A 20,187-nucleotide genomic window follows, 5' to 3' on the forward strand; every position below is an offset into this window, starting at 1 on the left:
CGCACGTTCTCACGCTCGCTTCAAGACACCGGCACTTAAATGTTCTCTTTTTGTGGTAAATAGTATTACTGACTCACATTAGTTCATTCTTGGAGACCGAACACGGAGTGGATGATTGATACTGTACGGTACGACACGCAACGAGAGAATACACAAGTACGTTATCAGCAGCACTGCTCATTTTTAAATTACTTCTTGACGCACTTTCCTCTGAATCGTTTACTTATTTTATCACTTTACTGTAATAGCACTTGTAGCAACACTTCAAATTCATACTAACAATGCTTCTCACATGCATAGCTAGACACTACACTACATAACAGTTCCGTGTCCCGCGCTCGACTCACTACAGATGCGGCTGCCTGAAAAGATACTCCACAACTAAGCCAGCGATATGACAATACGCTTACAGTGGTATTCGAAGGCGTTGCAGGTTGCATAAATTGATGGATAGGGGCAGCTGAGTCACCCTGTATACAACACGAAGAGGTTGTACGGGAGACTAATTCGTGGCAAGTCACATCAAACCAGTTAGAAGATGAAGACGATAAAAAAAATCCAAACCTGCATCAGGGTTTGCGCCACTGACACGTAATTTATGAACTGTGATAGTGTTTTCTCTGAATCATTTAGGAGCTGATGTGCTGAACAAATGGAAATTTTTGTTTCGTATAAAGTAGCAGTTCATCAACTGCTCCACGAATCGTATAGTCTAATATGGAATGTGAATTCTTTCTTCGAGGTCGAAATGTCAACCGCAATTAGACACAATGCATCGTAGAAAGTTCGATTCATATACGAACTTGGCCATCCATTCTCGCGGGACATGGCTCGCGAGACAAGCGCGAAGAATAACGAGCTAATGAAATCGAGGAGGTATCAGGTTTCAGAAGAGTCGGAATTTACTGGCTGACACTCGGTTCCATTTCCCAAGCTGTCAAGGCAGAGCGTGGCGCGGCGGTCGCTTTCGCAATAGCATCCAGCGGCAGTCCGTGTTCCCCAGGGGACGCAGATTAGTCACAAGACGGCCGGGGCTAATCTGATCTGGGGGGACAGCCGGAAGGACCGGCCGCCGTATTAATCTCTGTGTGTGTCCGGCGCTCCCCCCTTTATGTCGCTTTTATGACGGCCCCACAACGGTACCTCACAGCTCGCCGGGGACTCTCCTACGAGGGCCGCGGAGGTCCGGTCCCAGGTGTGCACCGACTCGCATGCCCGTCTGGCAGGCAATGGATTCACTACGCGTCACAGTGGGCCCGTTCTGAGCCACGCTGACCACCGCTTCCGAAGCGCACCGTCGACAATCCTGTGTTCGTCACTGTAGTTGTAACGTCACCGGTTTTTCTAGTTGGTAGTTGATAGATTAGTATTGGTCGGCCCTGGCTAAAACTTGGCGATAATCGGTAGAGCGATGATACTGTTATTAGGTAAAGACGACGTTACAAAAAACGGGGCTGAACTATACTCTCGACGTGTGCGTGATATTTACTTCACCAACTGTGACCAATATTACGCTACTCGTCGTAATTAGCTCGTTTATATTCGATGGTTTAACAGTTGCTATTAAAATATTAATGATAAATTCAATTCAGTTCCACCAACACCAACTTCTCCATAGTTTGGTTGTAATTTCAAATCTCTAATAAGTCGTAACATTGCGATTTCTTCTTAACGTCAAAGAGATTTTATATATGCGCCGAGCGCTTCAGTCAAATATTACCGCAGCACTCGGTTACGTCTCTAAACAATTTTGTAATTTGGAATCACAAATGCGGAAATTGGCACGAAAGGGTGCTTTATTTCACAATAACAATCACTTCCTAACAAGGCCGTGAGGAAGAAGCTTTCCCATGTGGTGGTGGTGGAGGGGGGGAGGGGTTATAAATAGTCTGCTTTAAAGCTATTGCCAAGTTCCAGAGTCCATTTGCAATTACGAATGAAATTAATTGTCTATCACTCTTCAGTGCCTAACTAGAGTTGAGTTCTAGTTATCTAATTAAAAAGTTCACTTCGGTCTAATATAAAGAAGTCCTCTATCTGAATTCTAAACGATGTAATAGTTGAAGCCAATGTTTCGTTTCACTGCGTCATAGTAGATCGCAATTATCAATCCTCGAAAAACAACCTAACCGCGCCTACATATACCACTATTCAAACAAGTCTGACCAGCTTCGGCTAACTCTCGTAACGTAGTGACAATGGATCAAATTTTCCTTAGCCATTACTCACGATTCTCAAAGAGTACTCACACGAAGTATTCTTTGAGATAGTTGGTTCTACTTTGCTAAATTTAATTATAATGATTTTGCTATTTACTATGATATTGAGTTTGAGTTTACTGAGATTCTATCTTTCTTTTGTAAGTTCTTGTTTCAGTTACTGCTTATTATCCAAATAATAGTGTTAAATGGAACTTTGATTACTTGTTCACTTTTCATGGAATTTGGAACTTGATTTGGTGAAATTTTTAGGGTACTGGGTGCTACTTTTTCTTTTTTCAATTTTCGTCCGAGGAAGTTGCATTACATAGTTCTGATAATTTAGATAAGACTAAACATCGTTGTAATTGTGCCAACCTTATCTCGGTACAGAGGGTGTACTGATACACGAGTAATACAAACTAAAAGGTGACTCTCGGCTGCAAGGTCACGCCCATATGCAAGAGAATAAAAATTCTACGATATACAAGTTTCTTGGTGTCTTTCTGGAGCCTGGAACATACGGGGCGATTATAACTAAAGTGGAGCTATTCACAAGGTCCAGCAGGGCTGCGATCATCGTGTTGTTGTTATGGTCTACAGTCCAAAGACGGGTTTGAAGTAGCTCTCCGCGCTACTCTATCCTGTGCCAGCCTCTTCAGCCCCGAATAACTATTGCAACATACGTACTTCTGAATGCACTTACTACAGGGCTATTACAAATGATTGAAGCGATTTCATAAATTCACTGTAGTTCCATTCATTGACATATGGTCACGACACACTACAGATACGTAGAAATATTCATAAAGTTTTGTTCGGCTGAAGCCGCACTTCAGGTTTCTGCCGCCAGAGCGCTCGAGAGCGCAGTGAGACAAAATGGCGACAGGAGCTGAGAAAGCATATGTCGTGCTTGAAATGCACTCACGTCAGTCAGTCATAACAGTGCAACGACACTTCAGGACGAAGTTCAACAAAGATCCACCAACTGCTAACTTCATTCGGCGATGGTATGCGCAGTTTAAAGCTTCTGGATGCCTCTGTAAGGGGAAATCAACGGGTCGGCCTGCAGTGAGCGAAGAAACGGTTGAACGCGTGCGGGCAATTTTTTCAAAGAAAATTCCTCACTGGCTGTGTGAATGATTTTTATCAAATCTGCGACCGGTTTCGCACCACTTATCGATGCATCCTCAGGCAATATACGCTATTTATAATATAATAACGTTGAACATTGCCCTGTAGCCACACCCCACCATTCACGTCCAATATACCGTCATCTGGTGAAAGCGGTAGTTAAAATTTAAAACTTTTTTTTAAATTTTTTAAATGATTGGAGCGGCAATGACCATGCAAGTCGAGAAGAGCCGCGCGGCAGCGGACACGGCCTGAATACTGTGGATGGGCCATACCTCTGTGACAACACATCGCACATTTTTATCAAAAGAGTGGTGAAATTCAGATCCAAATCTGGCAGAAATATAGCGCGATAATTGGTTCACATCCATTCCACTTGCAGTTCACTTGTTGGAAAATGAAAAATGATAGTGGTTGAAACAATTCGTAAAAAGAAGTGCAATTGCTCCATTTATGACAATAGCAAAAAACTGTCCTTTGGAATCCAGTATCTTTGCTTTTAGGAAGAATATGACACTTGTTTCATATACCCCTAAGAAAAGCAATGTCGTTCTTAGATTGTCTACTTTACAAGATTATGATGGTATTGACAGTGATTCGGAGAAGTCATTGCCAGAAATCATAACTTTTTATAACGGTACTAAATGTGGCGTGGACGAAGTTGATGAGAAGAAATGTACATACTCTGTAATAAGAATTACCATAAGGTGGCTATATACAATTTTTTCCTCTATTCTGAATATCGCTAGAATCAATGGATCTGTAATCTACAAGAGTAATTCAAACTCAACCATTCCCAGAAAAAGACTAAACATTCTTGCCAAAGAACTGTTGCTTGATTATTAGGCACTGAGGGTCAATCAGCTAAATACTCCAGCTGCAGACTGGCAGGGAGCTGGTGTTGAGTGGAAGGGTACTGGGCTACAAATATATTGACAAACCAGTTTATTAAAACACAAAAAAATGATGCAAGATAATCTTAGCAGCTAACTCCCCACAATTAATTTAATTAATGTTCAACAACACAGCCGTTGGCTGATATCACATAACTTTCAGAAATGAATGACTGAAATTTTAGAAATATATATATATATATATATATATATATATATATATATATATATATTGAGAACAGCATTAAGTTAAAAAAATTGACAGGTGCTTAACAGAGAACTAACCGGATCAAAAATCTGCAAAATTGATCTGCATATTCCACATTATAAATTTCAAAGGCATGTTGAAAATAGCTAACAGGTCATCAGCGATCACTGATTCCAAGCAAGCAGAATAAACTGACAACGTTAAATTCGAAGTGTCATACAAGAGGAGGTTACAGAGCCAAACAATTTGCCTTTCTTCATTTAGGTGTGGGTGGCGATTACCGCTAGAGAAATAGCCTCTCTTACAGGCATTTATCGCACCCAGGCCCCTTTAGCCGGACCCACAGTATGAACAACAGAAACGTCAAGCTAGCCCGCAACATACGAAGCACTAATTAAGAACTTGCATTTACAACACAAATAGACACTATAAATACACTTGACAAGGGCGAACGTTGCGCATGAAGCACCCGATTTCAAAATAAACAACAAATTTTAATTATAGGTGCGGCCAAACAGCTCGAGCACCAGTAGTTTAATCACACACATTCACAGAAACGTAACTTGAGTGAGATCATTTAATACTATTGAATGAAGATGTTTACATGTCACGATGGACAACCAGCCGTTTGGGGTTCTCAACTTGCGCTTTGATCTGCAAGAAATTATGGTGAACGTCCGACTGCTGTGTCCGTGATTGTGTTGTGTGCCGCAGTGGCTATTCCAACTGGAACGGCAAGTGTAGTGGCGGGGAGACTCAGGAGTTGAATTGGACAGCCAAAAGTTTAGAGTGGAAGCATCCGTAGTTCTCGCGCTGGACAAGTGGTGCTGCAGCACACCAGTCTCTGATGTTTGTACAGACAAGACAAATGTCAAACACAGTTCATCTCTTGAGGTGCATATGGCGACGCCGCACCCCTGTCTACAGGCTGCTGGCTCTGTTCAGAATACCAAAAAGCTGGCAGGGCCCTCACTTCTGCCTGTCTGCCTGTCTACCTCCCCTTTCAAATCAACTTAAAGTCGGAAATGGAATTTCCGAAAGTCTAAAAAAAATGTGAGATCTTCGGAAATGACATTTTTGACTTTGTTATGTTGATTTGAAAATGGGTCTCGGCCCGAAAGTAGTCATCGGATGAAAAATAAAATATTTGCAACTTGGACTGGTTCAAATGGCTCGGAGCACTATGGGACTTAGCATCTGAGGTCATCAGTCCCCTAGAACTTAGAAATACTGAAACCTAACTAACCTAAGGACATCACACACATCCATCCCCGAGGCAGGATTCGAACCTATGACCGTAGCGGTCTCGCGGTTCCAGACTGATGCGCCTAGAACCGCTCGGTCACACCAGCCGGCGCAACTTGGACTGGTTTTTAGTTCTATTGATTAACAGAAGTTGCTGACCCAAGTTACTCTAGCATGGTGGAAGGTCATAAAAATGATGACAACTAAAATAAAAAAAAAATATATAGAAACACAAAGAGGTAAAAACAGGGCGCGTTATTAAATTTCAGCATCATAAAAAATATGCAGCTGATGTACGAGTTAATATAATGGAAAGACGATATGGATTGACAAAAATATCTTCTACAAGAAATGTATATCCAGAAATACTAAACTAAAACACCATAGAACAGTGGTAAGACCAGAATATTCCTACGCGTATGGGGTGCTTAACGATGAACTATAAGCTGGACAGAATCAAGGTACTTGGAAGACGGATTGTTATAAAACCAGTTGGCGCAACAAAAACTACAGATGTCTGAAATGTGGCACTTACTGAGGAAACCTAACAAAGTATTCAGAGAATCAGAAGCAATGGCAAAGCGAAGTTTAATCTTCTGTTAACACCTCTTCTGAAGAAAAGAGAAGAGCGTATTGAAATAAGTATTCCTGAACTTTCGAAACAAGAAATAAACAACAGCATAACATAAATCAGAGAAGAACTGAAATGAAACGGATGCAACAGAAGCAAAGCTTTTTTAAGAATAAAGCTCTGCCGGCCGCGGTGTTCGAGCGGTTTTAAGCGCTTCAGTCTGGAACCGCGCGACTGCTAAGGTCGCAGGTTCGAATCCTGCCTCGGTCATGGATGTGTGTGATATCCTTAGGTTAGTTAGGTTTAAGTAGTTCTAAGTTCTAGAGGACTGATGACCTCAGATGTTAAGCCCATAGTGCTCAGAGCCATTTGAACGAATAAAGCTCTAAATTTAGAAGGATTTCAAGGCAGAACAAATAAGGTATCGGAAACAACACGGACAAAACAAGGGGAAAGACGACTTGGGGAGAAGATGAATTTGTGGAAAAACAGGAAACAACAACATAGAAAGAAGAGGGACTGAAGCTGGTACGTGGCTCCTAGTTGGCCAGTTGTTGTTGTGGTCTTCAGTCCTGAGACTGGTTTGATGCAGCTCTCCATGCTACCCTATCCTGTGAAAGCTTCTTCATCTGCCAGTACCTACTGCAACCTACATCCTTCTGAATCTGCTTAGTGTATTCATCTCTTGGTCTCCCTCTACGTAAGATGACAAAAAGATGGGGACGCTGGGAGTAAGTTCTGCTCGGAGATGAAGTTGATGTAGGGAACGATGTCGCGACGGGCCGCATCAAAGCAGTCAGAAGACTGATGATACAAAATTTTCCTACTTGTATCAGATAAATTAAAGAGAGAGAGAGAGAGAGAGAGAGAGAGAGAGTGTGTTTTACATGCGCATACGTGCGTAATCGTCACTCTGAAGCAGCTTGAGGTACTTGCGTTTGTTGATGGAGTCGGAGGGTACGGGAGAAGCGTGAATCATCAGTCACAGTGGGAAATAAAACAAAACGGGAGAGTCCGGGGTGACCTCTGGAGGAGAGTGGTATTAAGGAGGCCGCGCCTGGCGTTACATCACGTGGCGCAGTGTGTGCCGGCGTGTAGTAACGGCGCATCCGTGTGCCCAGGGCGTCGCTGAGCCGTGTACTGGCTCGCTCTGTACACACCTCAGCCGCGGGCACTGGGCAGACGCAGCTGCGCTCCAGACGCAGACGCAGCCGGGCAGACCCACAACAAATGTCCGCCCCGGCTGGGCCCTGACCCACTGGCTCCACAGGCAAGTAGCACACGCCGCCGCGCCTCCACCTCCCGTCTGTCGGCCACTAAAGGTCAATTTGCCCTACAAACTAATTATAGAATGGAGCTTATTAGCAGATTATAATTGGATGTCGGACAATCACTCGGACTCGGGATCTTGAAGTTCGGAAGCAACAGGTGGAGGTAGAGCTGTGGGGGCTGTGGGGGAAAGGGGGGGGGGGGGGGGCACGTCCTGGGTAGTGCCTGGAACGCACACACTTTCTGCATCTACACCTACATGACTGGTCTGCAATTCGCAATTAAGTGCCTTCAAGCCATTTCTCTATCATCAATGACAAAATCTCCAGTTGTTCTAACAGATTTAGGGTCTTACCTCAACAAAATCAAAAAAACTAGAATCGATATTAAATGAACAAACAGATTTCGCGAGCCACAGTTATTTCAGTAATTTTAAAGATCTTTTCTAAAGTTATTTCCTGCATATGTCAATTGTTTATAAAGCATATCCTTAGCACTATGAAAAATGCATCTTTGGCCACACAATGAGCAAAAACATCTGTGAAGTGTTTACAAACATGTGTTTGTGAAAGAGCCTCCTGAATGAAGTGATACGCTTGAAAACGATGGGAGAAAAACTTATGCAGTTACTAAAACCTTAAAAACGCTTTTCTTGGATTATTTGGTACGTTTTCACTATTCATCTTTTCCACTATTTCGCACATATTTTCCACGTCTGACTTACGAAATTGGTAACCTAACATAAAAACCTTTTCGTGACACGAATGTGCATTTCATCTCCTTCAAGAGAACAAATAAAGCATATATTAAGACGAATTACACCTGAAGATGCTCCAATAGAGTTCTAAATGCATCGTGTACTGAATAAAACACGAAAAATTGTGACTGAAGTTTTTTTTTTTTTTTAATTCATACCTCGAGTGTATTGAGTACACTCACATTTGAAGCTGAAAAATATGGATGAAATTAAAAAGAAATATTACAACTTGGTAGCGTATTTGCATAATTAATGGGACCCACATTTTAATATGCACCTGAACATGTAGACAGGTCCTGAAACCGAGTTGTGCATTCCTTTTTAGAAATAAGTATAAATAATTTTAAAACTGTAGCGGATTTTATCGTTGATGGTGAATAACAGTTGTGGATGTGCCGTGAAGAGAAACATTTCACTCTTTTCCACTCTCGAACAGCGCGAGGGAAATACGAAGACTTTGGTCTTTTCTTGCGAGCTCTGATTTCTCTTATTTTATTACCATGACCACTTCTCCCTATGTAGATGGAAGTCAACAGATCACTTTCTCATTCAGAGAAGAAAATTGGTGACTGAAGGTCCATGAAAAGATCCCGCCCCAACACAAAACGGCTTTGTGTTAATGACGGCCACCCCATCTCGGGTATCGTATCCGTGAAACTCTGTCCCCCATTTGGCGGTAATACGAAAGGAGCTACCCTTCTCTGAACATTTTCCATACCCTCCGTCAGTCCTATTTTATATGAATCCCCTACTACGCAGCAATACTCCAGAAGATGTCCGACTAGCGTAATATAGACAATCTCTGTAGTAAACCTGTCGTACCTTCGAAGTGTACTGAGAATAAAATGCAGGCGTTGGTTTCCTTTACCTACAAAAATACCTATTTGATACTTCCAATTTAAGTTATTTGTAATCCCTAAGTATGTAGTCGAATTGACAGCTTTATGATTTTCTGTGGTTCATCAAAAAAATGGTTCAAATGGCTCTGAGCACTATGGGACTTAACATCTGAGGTCATCAGTCCCTTAGAACTACTTAAACCTAACAAACCTAAGGACGTCACACACATCCATGCCCGAGGCAGGATTCGAACCTGCGACCGTAGCGGTCGCGCGGTTCCAGACTGAAGCGGCTAGAGCCGCTCGCCTACAGCGGCCGGCTCTGTGGTTCATCGTGTAATCGAAATTTAACGAATTCCTTTTATTACTCATGCGAATGACTCAACACATTTCATTATTTAGAGTCAATTTCCACTACTTTTACCATAGAGTTATTTTGTCTGAACCATTTTGCAATTTGTTTTTGTTCTGATGACTTTACGAGACGGTAAATGACAGCATCAATCACATACAATCTAAGAGGGTTGCTCAGATTGTATCCTAAATCGTTTGTATTGGCTAGGGACAGCTGAGGACCTATAACACTTCCTTGGGGAACGCCGCATATGAGTTTTGTTTACCTCCATCACTTTCAGTCGAATACCACCAGCAGTAGCCTTTCTGATAGGAAATCTCTAATCTAATCGCACAGCTGAAACGATCCTCCAATTTCATTAGAAGCCGCTTGTGAGAAACTGTCAAAAGTCTTCTGGAAATCCAGAAATATGGAATCAGTTTGAGATCTCTGTCGATAGCACACATTACTTCTTGCTAATAAAGAGCTAGTCGTATTTCGCAAGAATTATGTTTTCTGAATCCGTGATGACTATGTGTCGTTTTCTTCGAGGAAGTTCATAATGTTCGAACACAGCATATGTTCCAAAATCCTACGGCAAATATACGTCAGCACTGCCCGCGAAAGGCGAGGTATCGTCTTCGAGTTTTGGTACGCCGTTAATTTTTTAAAGATCGATTCACACTTGCTTGAGCGGAACGGCACGTGAAAACTTCCAACATGCATTTAAAACGGCGCCATTTACAGATATCGTCAATGGAAAGGAGCGGGACGTCAAAGTAAAGGTTCCTCTGGAAGAAGGTTTTGACGTTGCTCGTCGTCCGCTAACCTACTAAATTAACAATTTTCCCCATGTTTACGCTTGGTACAGTAGTGTATTTCATTCTTTTGCGTGTCCTTATTCTGTATTGTATTATTTTGATTTGTTTACGTGACGCACTGCGAATGTCCTATGAGTACTTTGATTTTTTTTCTATTTTCATTCATAAGAGGAGCCAGATATGTGAGCGCAAGAAGTACTTTAGGCTATAGAATACCTGGACAGCGTACAAGGTAATTAAACTTTTGCCATTTCAACTAGTGTAGACGGTAAACTATTTACCGCATGGATACCCAACTTTATAGGAATGATTTTGAGGCTGTGCGTTGTTGGGTGTGTTAGTGTCAAGACTTGCCGTTTGGCACCGGTACTGGTACGGCGATGTAGAGCTGAAACACGAACATGGGTCTTCATTACAGTTGCGAACAGTCAATAAGGGTCTGTTGAGCAGGGATTTACTCGTAAAGCTGGCTGGCTCTGAGCACTATGGGACTTAACATCTCACGTCATCAGTTCCCTAGAACTTAGAACTACTTAAACCTAACTAACCTAAGGACATCACACACATCCATGCCCGAGGCAGGATTCCAACCTGCGACCGTAGCGGTCGCGCGGTTCCAGACTGAAGAGCCTAAACCGCTCGGCCACATCAGCCAGCTCGTAAAGCTGTTTTATCAAAACAACACCACTAGTACTGCTGCTCTTCAGGAGTGTCGACGCATTAATGTAACCATAAAGGCCCTCTTTCCGCACCGGAGTTGAAGAATAGTATTCTGAAGTTTCTTCCAATGGTTTATTTTTTATTTCTCTTCAGCATCCCCTTACTAATGTTTCCACAAACTTTAGTAGTCCTACGATCTGGAGACCTAAAGCCGAGCGCGCATGTGTTCTTCAACAATAGCTGCACAAAACTACTGCATAAAACCCGCAATGTTCTCTGCTGTATCAGTATATAACTAAATAGTTTTCAGCTTCTGTGTTCTATATAAGACACGCCACCACGTAATCGCCTCTGAAATGTGAGGGATGTTCTGAACCCAAATCTCATACTAGAATGTAGTGTCTGAGCAGTATCTGTAAAAATTTCCATTTAGGCCCTGAGGACCGGCTGAAACGAATAGCTTCCAGGATATCGCGTTCCCACATGAGGGGAGCGGTAAATATTTAGTTACTACTGGTACACGACGTAACCGGTAATGGACGTGACGGTAAAAGAATCACAGGAGTTTAGTAGACTGCGACCGAAAGGTCAGCAGTTACGTTCGATCGTTACTGCCACGGGTTTTACGCTGATGCTCAGTCGCCGTCGCGTTCAATCCGTGTTTTGCCCCAGCGCGGCCGCCCTTTAACGGGAAAAGCGCGGCCGTTTCTGGTGATTTACAAATCTGTCTGTCTTACACGTACGTAAGAGAGAAAACGTTTGGGGAGCTCAGTATGGGTGGTTCTCGTTTTGATATGTTTAGGGCTTTGAAAGACATCCAGGAAACGTTGAACTACTATAAAGCAAATTGAGTCGACTCTGAAAAGGTAGCAGTGTTAACACAAGGTCTGTTCTTAACATTGCCGGCCGCGGTGGTCTAGCGGTTCTGGCGCTGCAGTCCGGAACCGCGGGACTGCTACGGTCGCAGGTTCGAATCATGCCTCGGGCATGGGTGTGTGTGATGTCTTTAGGTTAGTTAGGTTTAAGTAGTTCTAAGTTCTAGGGGACTTATGACCTAAGATGTTGAGTCCCATAGTGTTCAGAGCCATTTGAACCATTTTTTTTTTTTTCTTAACACGAGGTTACGACTGGCCACGAAAAACTTGAAACCTGTTCCAGACAATAAAATCACGAAAGTAGCAAGGAAACACGGTGGATTCATGTTACGAAATTGGACTCTCATTCGCGAGAATAAAGGTTTACTCCCTGTTTAGTTATCGTGATACAAATTTCCACGACTATCGACATCATTCAAGGTAGCTGAATAAACGCTTTCTGTAACTACTCTATGAACACCACCTGTCTCATGTGTCTCACTATGAGCCCGCCCTACAAACGTCGGTTTGTCCACTTCAATTGATCAAGAGTATCAAGAGCTTTACGATACTAGCGCAGAATTTCAGGAAACTCACTATAGCTGATGGAAAAGTCCTTCCACAATACGACCTTGCAGCACGTCAACTCTGTGGTTTATTTACTGACGTTATTTCGCTTTTTTAAGCTTATCTAGTAACTATTAACTATGACGTCTTTAGCATGTTCTTCGGTTTCCAAAAAAATGGTTCAAATGGCTCTGAGCACTATGGGACTTAACTTCTGAGGTCATAAGTCCCCTAGAACTTAGAACTACATAAACCTAACTAACCTAAGGACATCACACACATCCATGCCCGAGGCAGGATTCGAACGTGCGACCGTAGTGGTCTCGCGGTTCCAGACTGTAGCGCCTAGAACGGCTCGGCCACCCCGGCCGGCCTCTTCGGTTTCCAAATCCGCTGCTACATGATCGATTTTGCTAAGACAACCACTGCACATTCATATGTTTCTATGACGTCGGCCGAGTTCCTAGATCCTGACATTGGTATCAGTATGAGGGGAGACAAGTGCTGTATCCTTGTAAGAGGTACAGAGGCGTGCGAGTATGAAGGGGCTGACCCTACTTCACTACTCCCGGCTCTACGTCATCGTACAGTGCCTGTGATTAACATGCAAACGATTGTGAGCCGTGGTCAAATTTGCTGTTTTGAAAAGCGCGCCGCAGCGTGTAGTGTGAAGCAGTCGCCCTCCGTTTGTGGCGGTGGCGCCGCTGTGGCAATTGCAGCTTTGGTGTCTCCCTCTGGTGGGAAAGGGGAAAGGTAGCTTGTTTACGTGCATTCAAGGGGCGCTATGAGCTCGCTAGGGGCCATCCACACACTATATATTGTCCGCCGCCTTGATCCTCCTCACCTCCTAGTGTCTCCCTTCCTCTCCACCCCCAACCAGTTGCCGCGCCTTTACCGTTGTGTCCCACCCTCTCTCCGTCTCCACACCCTTCATCTCCTTTCCCAACGCAACTTCCACCGTCTACCCCTCCCGGATGATGAGCTTCGCCCTGTCATCTACCCTTCCAGCCACCTCTAACTCCATCTTCCTGCCTCCTCTTCAGGGCTCCCTCTCCTCCCCCTCCCTCCTCCTGAGCAGCTTCCCCCTCCTCCTCCTCCTCCCCCTCCCTCTCTTGTGCCCCCTTTCAGTGTCTCTGCACTCCCTCCTGCCCTGTCTTCCCTCTTCCTCTCCCACCCCACGTGTCTCCTGCCTCTTCGTGTACCCACTGATGCCCCTCCTCTCTTCATTCCGCCGTTTCCCCTGCTGCCCCTTGCTCTCCCCTCTTTTTCCATCCTCTCTGCCATTTCCCTCGGCAGGTCCCGCCTCGCAGTTTTCTTCTTCATCGTGTGCGCTCCAAGTGGGTTTTAAGTGTGTTGTTCCGGAGTGTTTTTACTACTGTGGCCGACTTTTAACGTGTGCATGTCCATTCAGTGTCTTCTCTGAGTTTTGAAGAATCGCCAACTGTGTTTTTAACTTTCTGGTGACTTTTGTTTAACTGTCCTCCATGAACGTCTCCGTGTTAGTCTATATTTTTTACCTCCATTTTCTCCCATTATTCTGTTTTAAGTTCCCCTTTATCGCCTTATGTATGTACCATTTTATTCTTATTTTAAGTTCATGTCACTCAGCTGAAGAGCGGCGTATTGTGCCGCTGACAGCCCTCCCCTGCAGATATGGGGCAGGGGAATGAAATAACAATAAAGAAAAAAAAACTCGCTAGGGGCGAGTCTGGTCAGTTGTTCAGTCAGAGTGAGTCTGGGTCAGTCACTCGTCACCAGTTGCTGGTCTGTCTCTCGTCCGCATTTGTGCGGCAGTTAGTGTCTGTCTGTCGTCTGGAGTGCCAGTATATCTGTCGTTCGGATCGACCTTCAAGGCCGGTTGCATCGATCGGTTGGTCGGTCGCGCACTGAGACACAAGATGACTGGTCCGCCTTGTGCGTCGGCGCATGTGGGGTCGCCACGTGTGTCCAGTGGGCGGCGCCGTAAAGCGAGGGGTAGTGGCTTCGCGGCCGACGCGAGAGCAACAGGAGTCAACCCACGACATCGATCTGGCCGGTGCGAGCTGAGACGCCGTGAGACGGGGGATCGTCGCGCCTTCCTGCGTCCGTTGAAGCGGCTGGCAGCGGCCGGTTCGAGAGAACGTTTTGGGGGTGCTGCGACGGGTCATTATCAGAAATCGCAGTTTATTAGAAGTTAAGTGATTGGTGATATGTTGTTTCATTTACTTGTTAAATTCTACTTGTTTTCTTTGTCAGTCTCTCGTCCCCAGGCTGCTCGTCTGTCTCTCGTTCGCATATGTTAGGCAGTTAGTGTCTGTCGGTCTGCCATACGTTAATAGCTGCCTCTGCCATGTTTGTCAGATTCGGTGTTAACGAATTTATTGCTTAAGGGGCTCCGGAACGCCCTATACTTGCAATGTTAAAATAACGCCTATAAATTACATCTTTCCTCACAAAGTATTTGAGGTAGGAAGTTGAACTTTTTACAGATTATTTATTGGAATATGGGCTACAACTTAACACAGGGATTTTACAAAATTTTAGTTCAGTTATTAAAGATGATTTTTTTTTCAACTGTAATGAAAATTCACAACATTTTTTTTGCAATTTTTTATTTATATATTCAAAAATATACAGTTTTTTGGAAAAAGGCTGTGTTAAATTATGCAGAAGGTACTGTGTAACATTTACTGAAAGTTTGAAACAAATATGTTTGGAAGATCCTTGGAAAACATGTAATTAGTATGAGAAAATAAAAGTTTTGGGAATCGAGCGACAAAGATTGGATTAACTTTTTAGTGCATTCCAGGTCCATAGGATGGATTATCTTCATCCTCTGCAAACTCCTCCTCCAGCTTCCTCTTGTTCCTCCTCCTGTTTACTCTTGCTTGTATTTCTAGACTCTTTGCAGCCCTGTCTGCAGCCCGAAGGCGTTCCTCGTCTAAAGCAAGCATCGCTCGTACCATGTTAGAATGTTATTATTTACAGTAATAACACATACCTTTGGCTTTCCAACATTTCTCCTTTTCTTAAAAGCCTTCAGAGGATTTCTAATAACTTTACTTTTACTCATTATTATACTTCAACAAAACAGAGACTCAAGAAACAGAATTAATTACGAATATTTTCAAGATAACGACAGAGTAAATAAACATGAAACAATCGACAATCACACCAGCGATATATATTGAACCACCACAGGTTAGCCACAACACATACTTTATCTCACATCACTAAAATGTTCCTGATGAACTCGGACGTTAATAATAACTTCATTTGACAGCAGTTTAACAGCGCCACAGTGGGTCACGCCCATGTAGAACACATTTCAAAAAAAAATTTAAAAATAGTTGTAGTCTTCGGAATTGAATAAATTATATATTTATTAAAAGGTAATAGTCTGCAGATTCAGAAAACGCAAAAAAGTAAAAATTGAACTTTTCATGATTTTGAGCCTTTCCGGAGCCCCTTAAGTGTAACGGCCGAATTCCTGAAATATGTTTTTATCTTTATCTTTAGGGGCGGTATATGTGTAATGTAGAGCACGTTTGGCCAACCTTGTATATTTTATGTAAGACAGCATTTCATGAGTTTTTATTTAAATGGTCAGTTTAGTATATAAAGTTGCCGGCAAAGTTCTCAGCCCAAAAGCTCATACAGTCAAAAATTTGTTCCTTCCGCCTCTGAATAAATTGTAACTTGATATTTAGAGGGTGCTTTCTGAGTATAATTTTAAATCTGTTTCTAAATAAAGCAAACTCTTAAAAAAGGGGGGCTTTTAGGCATAAAATTTCCATTTGTTGAAAGAAATTTGATTTGTTTTCATCAGTTACCCAATGGCAACTACTTCCACGCTCACATAGTGTGATTAAATGTGTTAATGTTATTGATGAATAGCTAGTAAATAAAGTAAATTCTTAAGAAAGAGTTTTGAAAGTAATTCACGGTTCATATTGCACCATAATCTAAGAGTGAAATTAAAAATTAAAATAATTTTTCTAAACTTCGTTAGTGTATTCTTCAGTTTATTAATGTTAACATTGTAGTGTCTCAGAATAATCAAATGAATATGCAACGCAAAACTTAAGAAAAAAATAAGTGGCGCTCGTAAGACCAGAAAGCTAAAAATTGGTCAGAATATGCAAATGTATGTCACAATTAAGTTGCGACTCTCCACTTGATCAGAGCAATATTTTGGTCGAAACTGGCGCTTTTGAGAAAGATTGAATCTGCTAAATATTACACACAGAAAGATGAAAATTTGATGTAACCTCATTTACATGTCAAAAAGCTTACACATGTGGCAATAATAAGCTGCATCTCTTAGTTTTCAAGTTATCTTCTAAGAACCTAATTTGGAATAATAGATAAAGTGCCATTTGTATCTATAACAGAAAGTTCTGATTACAGTACTCGATTACATTCACACATCTGAACCAAATTTCAAGACTTTATTGTAAATAACTACAAGTACAAGGAATCTTAAAGAGGCAGATAAGAGATTGTGTTCTACTGTCAGTTCTGTTCTAAAAATTCTGGCAAAGTCTAAGTGCAATCGAGCTGTAACTTTTTCAGTAACTATATCGAACTTAATTACATTTATATAGAACTTAAGATGATTATAAATAGTTGAAGGACAGAGACATTAATTAATACATGTTCGAGGAAGGGGTCATTTAGATGCTGCTAGCTGTGCCTAAGGTGGTTGATAGCAGATGTCTCGTTTGGAGGCCCGCTGCACGCATATACACTGAAGCGCCAAACAAACTGGTATAGGCATGTGTACTCAAATTCAGAAAATGATTCAAATGGCTCTGAGCACTATAGAACTTTACTTCTGAGGTTATCAGTCCCCTAGAGCTTAGAACTACGTAAACCTAATTAACCTAAGGGCATCACACACATCCATGTCCAAGGCAGGATTCGAACCTGCGACCGTGGCAGTCGTGCAGCTCCAGACTATAGCGCCTAGAACCGCTCGGCCACTCCGGCCGGCTCAAATTCAGAGGAATGTAAAGAGGCAGAATATGGCGCTGCGGTCGGCAACGCCTATATAAGGTTACAAGTGTCTGACGCAGTAGTTAGATCGGTTACTGCTGCTGCAATGGCAGGTTTCAAGATTTAAGTGAGTCTGGCCGTGGAGTTATAGTCGGCGCACGAGCCATGGGACACAGCATCTCCGAGGCAGGGATGAAGTGTGGATTCTCCGGCACGACCATTTCACGAGTGTAAAGTAAATATCAGACATGCGGTAAAACATCAAATCTCCGACATCGCTGCGGCCGGAAAAAGATCCTGCAAGAACGGGACCAACGACGACTGAAGAGAATCGTTCAACGTGACAGAACTGCAACCTTCCGCAAACTGCTGCAGATTTCATTGCTGAGAGATCAACAAGTGTCAGCGTGCGAAGCATTCAACGAAACGTCGTCGACATGGGCTTTCGGAGCCGAAGGCCCACTGGTGTACCCTTTATGACTGCACAACACAAAGGTTTAGGCATCACCTGGGCTCATCAACACCGACATTGGACCTGAATGCATACGAGTATGGAGACAACCTCATGAATCCATGTAACCTGCATGTCAGCAGGGGACTGTTCAAGCTGGTGGAGGCTCTGTAATACTGCGGGGCGTGAGCAGCTGGAGTGATACGGGACCGCTGATACGTCTAGATACCACTCCGACAGGTGACACGCATTCTGACGGACTTGGGCAATTCCAGGAGGACAATGCGACATCCCAAACATCCAGAACTGGCTCCAGGAACATTCTTCTGAGTTGAACACTACCGCTGGTCACTAACCTCCCCAGACATGAACATTATTGAGCATATCTGGGATGCCTTACAACGTGCTCTCAGAAGAGATCTCCATTCCCTCATATTCTTACGGCTTTATGGACAGCCCTTTAGGATTCACGATGTCAGTTCGCTACAGCACTGCTTTAGACATTAGTTGAGTCCATGCCACGTCGTGTTGCGGCACTTTTGCGTGCTCGCGGGGGCCCTGCACGATATTAGGCAGGTGTTCCAGTTTCTTGGGCTCCTCAGTGTATAAACACAGCCGGAAGGGCAGGGCAGGAGAGAAATTGGCACCGGGATATCACACTGCGCCGCGCCAGTCACATGCCTGCGTGCGCTGTGCCTGGGATGACGTCAGAGCTAGGCAGACTAGAATGCGTTTTCGGTAAAAGTAGGAAGTGAACTCGCGAGGACTGTACACCATCCTGGATCGCTTAGGTTTTACGGGAGTAACTGTGTGGCGCCTCCAATTTTGACGAAATCGCTTGGTAAGTGCCCAGATCTTTCTCCCACTTTTAAGGCAAGCAATTAACTTTTGGTGATTAGAAGTCAGGGTGATAACCGTTTTACTTGGAACTTCCCGTAAGGTCACCTCTGTTTCCGACAGGGATATTATTATTACAATTGGGATATTATTATATTTTATGCGTATGAACTTTTACTGGATGTACCAATCTGCCAAAACTCAAAACTTTTATTTATAGTCATAATTCCTGATCCCGCTCAGTAAATAACAAAACAGGAACATTTCCGTTGTGTGAGCACAAAGAGTAATGTGGACTTGCAGACGGGGAATTAATATCAGTTTGTTCACCATCACTTTCTGGCTGACCGCAAACGTATTTTTCACGTTTCTGTAACGACGAAGGTAGGTGAAAAGCACGCATGGACAATTTATGTGTCTATTCATAACGACATAACATAACCACAAGTATCAATTGTACTTTTTAATGTAAAGTAAACAGTCCAGTAGACATGCTGCAATGGAATCATAGGAGACAGTTACTAGCAGCAGACAAACCTCAAATCAGGTTATGATAGCTCAGTTGTTAAGAGCTTTGTCCTCCTCAACAGTAAGTTAAGATTCGGGACCTTGTCTATCAAATAGTTTTAGCACGCAGTTTCGTTGCAATGCATTTCATTATATGCATTTTCAGAGTCCAGTGCGCCATCCCGCTCGGTTCATATTTACAGATTCTGATTCCTTTATAATGGATCAATTGAGAACTTCTTGGTAATGCACAGTCACACTTAACATACTGTGATTAAGGTTTATCTGAAGTGGCATTAATACGAGTCCCCATCCCGCAACCAATGATTTAGGATTGCAAATCCGCAACTCCGTGCATGTATTTCTCGTGTTCGTTAGTTTTCCAGGGCTGCACGCCCACGGCTTCATATTTCGTGTGACGTGTATTTTATCCTTTTAAATAACAAACAAAAGTTTTGCTTAGTATGTGTTCACTTGGCTCCCAGATAAAATTCAAAGAAGTGAGATACCCTGAACTGTCTCGCTGCCTATGTGCTGCCGCTCTCACACTAGACAAGAACTGAAGTGTCGCCACTAACTCCTTCTGTTGACTAGCGCGGGACACAAAGTTTTTCCTATGCACTCCACTTACAATGTGGCCGTCTATTAGTCACCCAGTGGCTAGGACTATTCGAAGGTATTTTACCTTACTTTGTGTGTCTACGCCTGTGCCGCCCCCCCCCCCCCCCCTTTAATTTTGCCTCCATAAATTTTTCTCCAGTTTATATCCTTTTAAGTTCACACAATCTGTTTTGTTCCAGTGTGTCTTGTTCGATGGTTCGTCCTTTATATGGTTCGTTACCAACCGCCCTACCAGCCACTGATATGCATTGCTTTGATAGCCTTTTGTGAATGATAATTTGTGTTTTAAAATTTGTTTAAATAACTTTTTAAAATTTAGCTCAGCTTAGAACCATGCTCTTTAATTTATAACTTAGTATAATTACATATTTGCTTTTCCTTTCCTCTTAGAAAAATCTGAGGAAGCCTTAACCGGGCGAAAAGCGTTATTTGTAAGTAAAATAA

General features: G+C 43.0%; 1 protein-coding gene across 1 annotated transcript in view; it reads right to left on the reverse strand.

Moving 5' to 3' along the window:
• Positions 1-7,312: 7,312 nt before the first annotated feature.
• LOC126159271 (uncharacterized) overlaps positions 7,313-20,187 on the reverse strand; it is a 538,531-nt gene continuing 525,656 nt past the window's right edge. The window contains exon 7 of the mRNA XM_049916503.1: positions 7,313-7,555. Within this exon, the coding sequence (XP_049772460.1) occupies positions 7,313-7,555 (243 nt within the window). The remainder of the gene's footprint in view (positions 7,556-20,187) is intronic.

Source organism: Schistocerca cancellata, chromosome 2 (genome assembly GCF_023864275.1).
Source record: "Schistocerca cancellata isolate TAMUIC-IGC-003103 chromosome 2, iqSchCanc2.1, whole genome shotgun sequence".
NCBI lineage: Eukaryota > Metazoa > Arthropoda > Insecta > Orthoptera > Acrididae > Schistocerca > Schistocerca cancellata.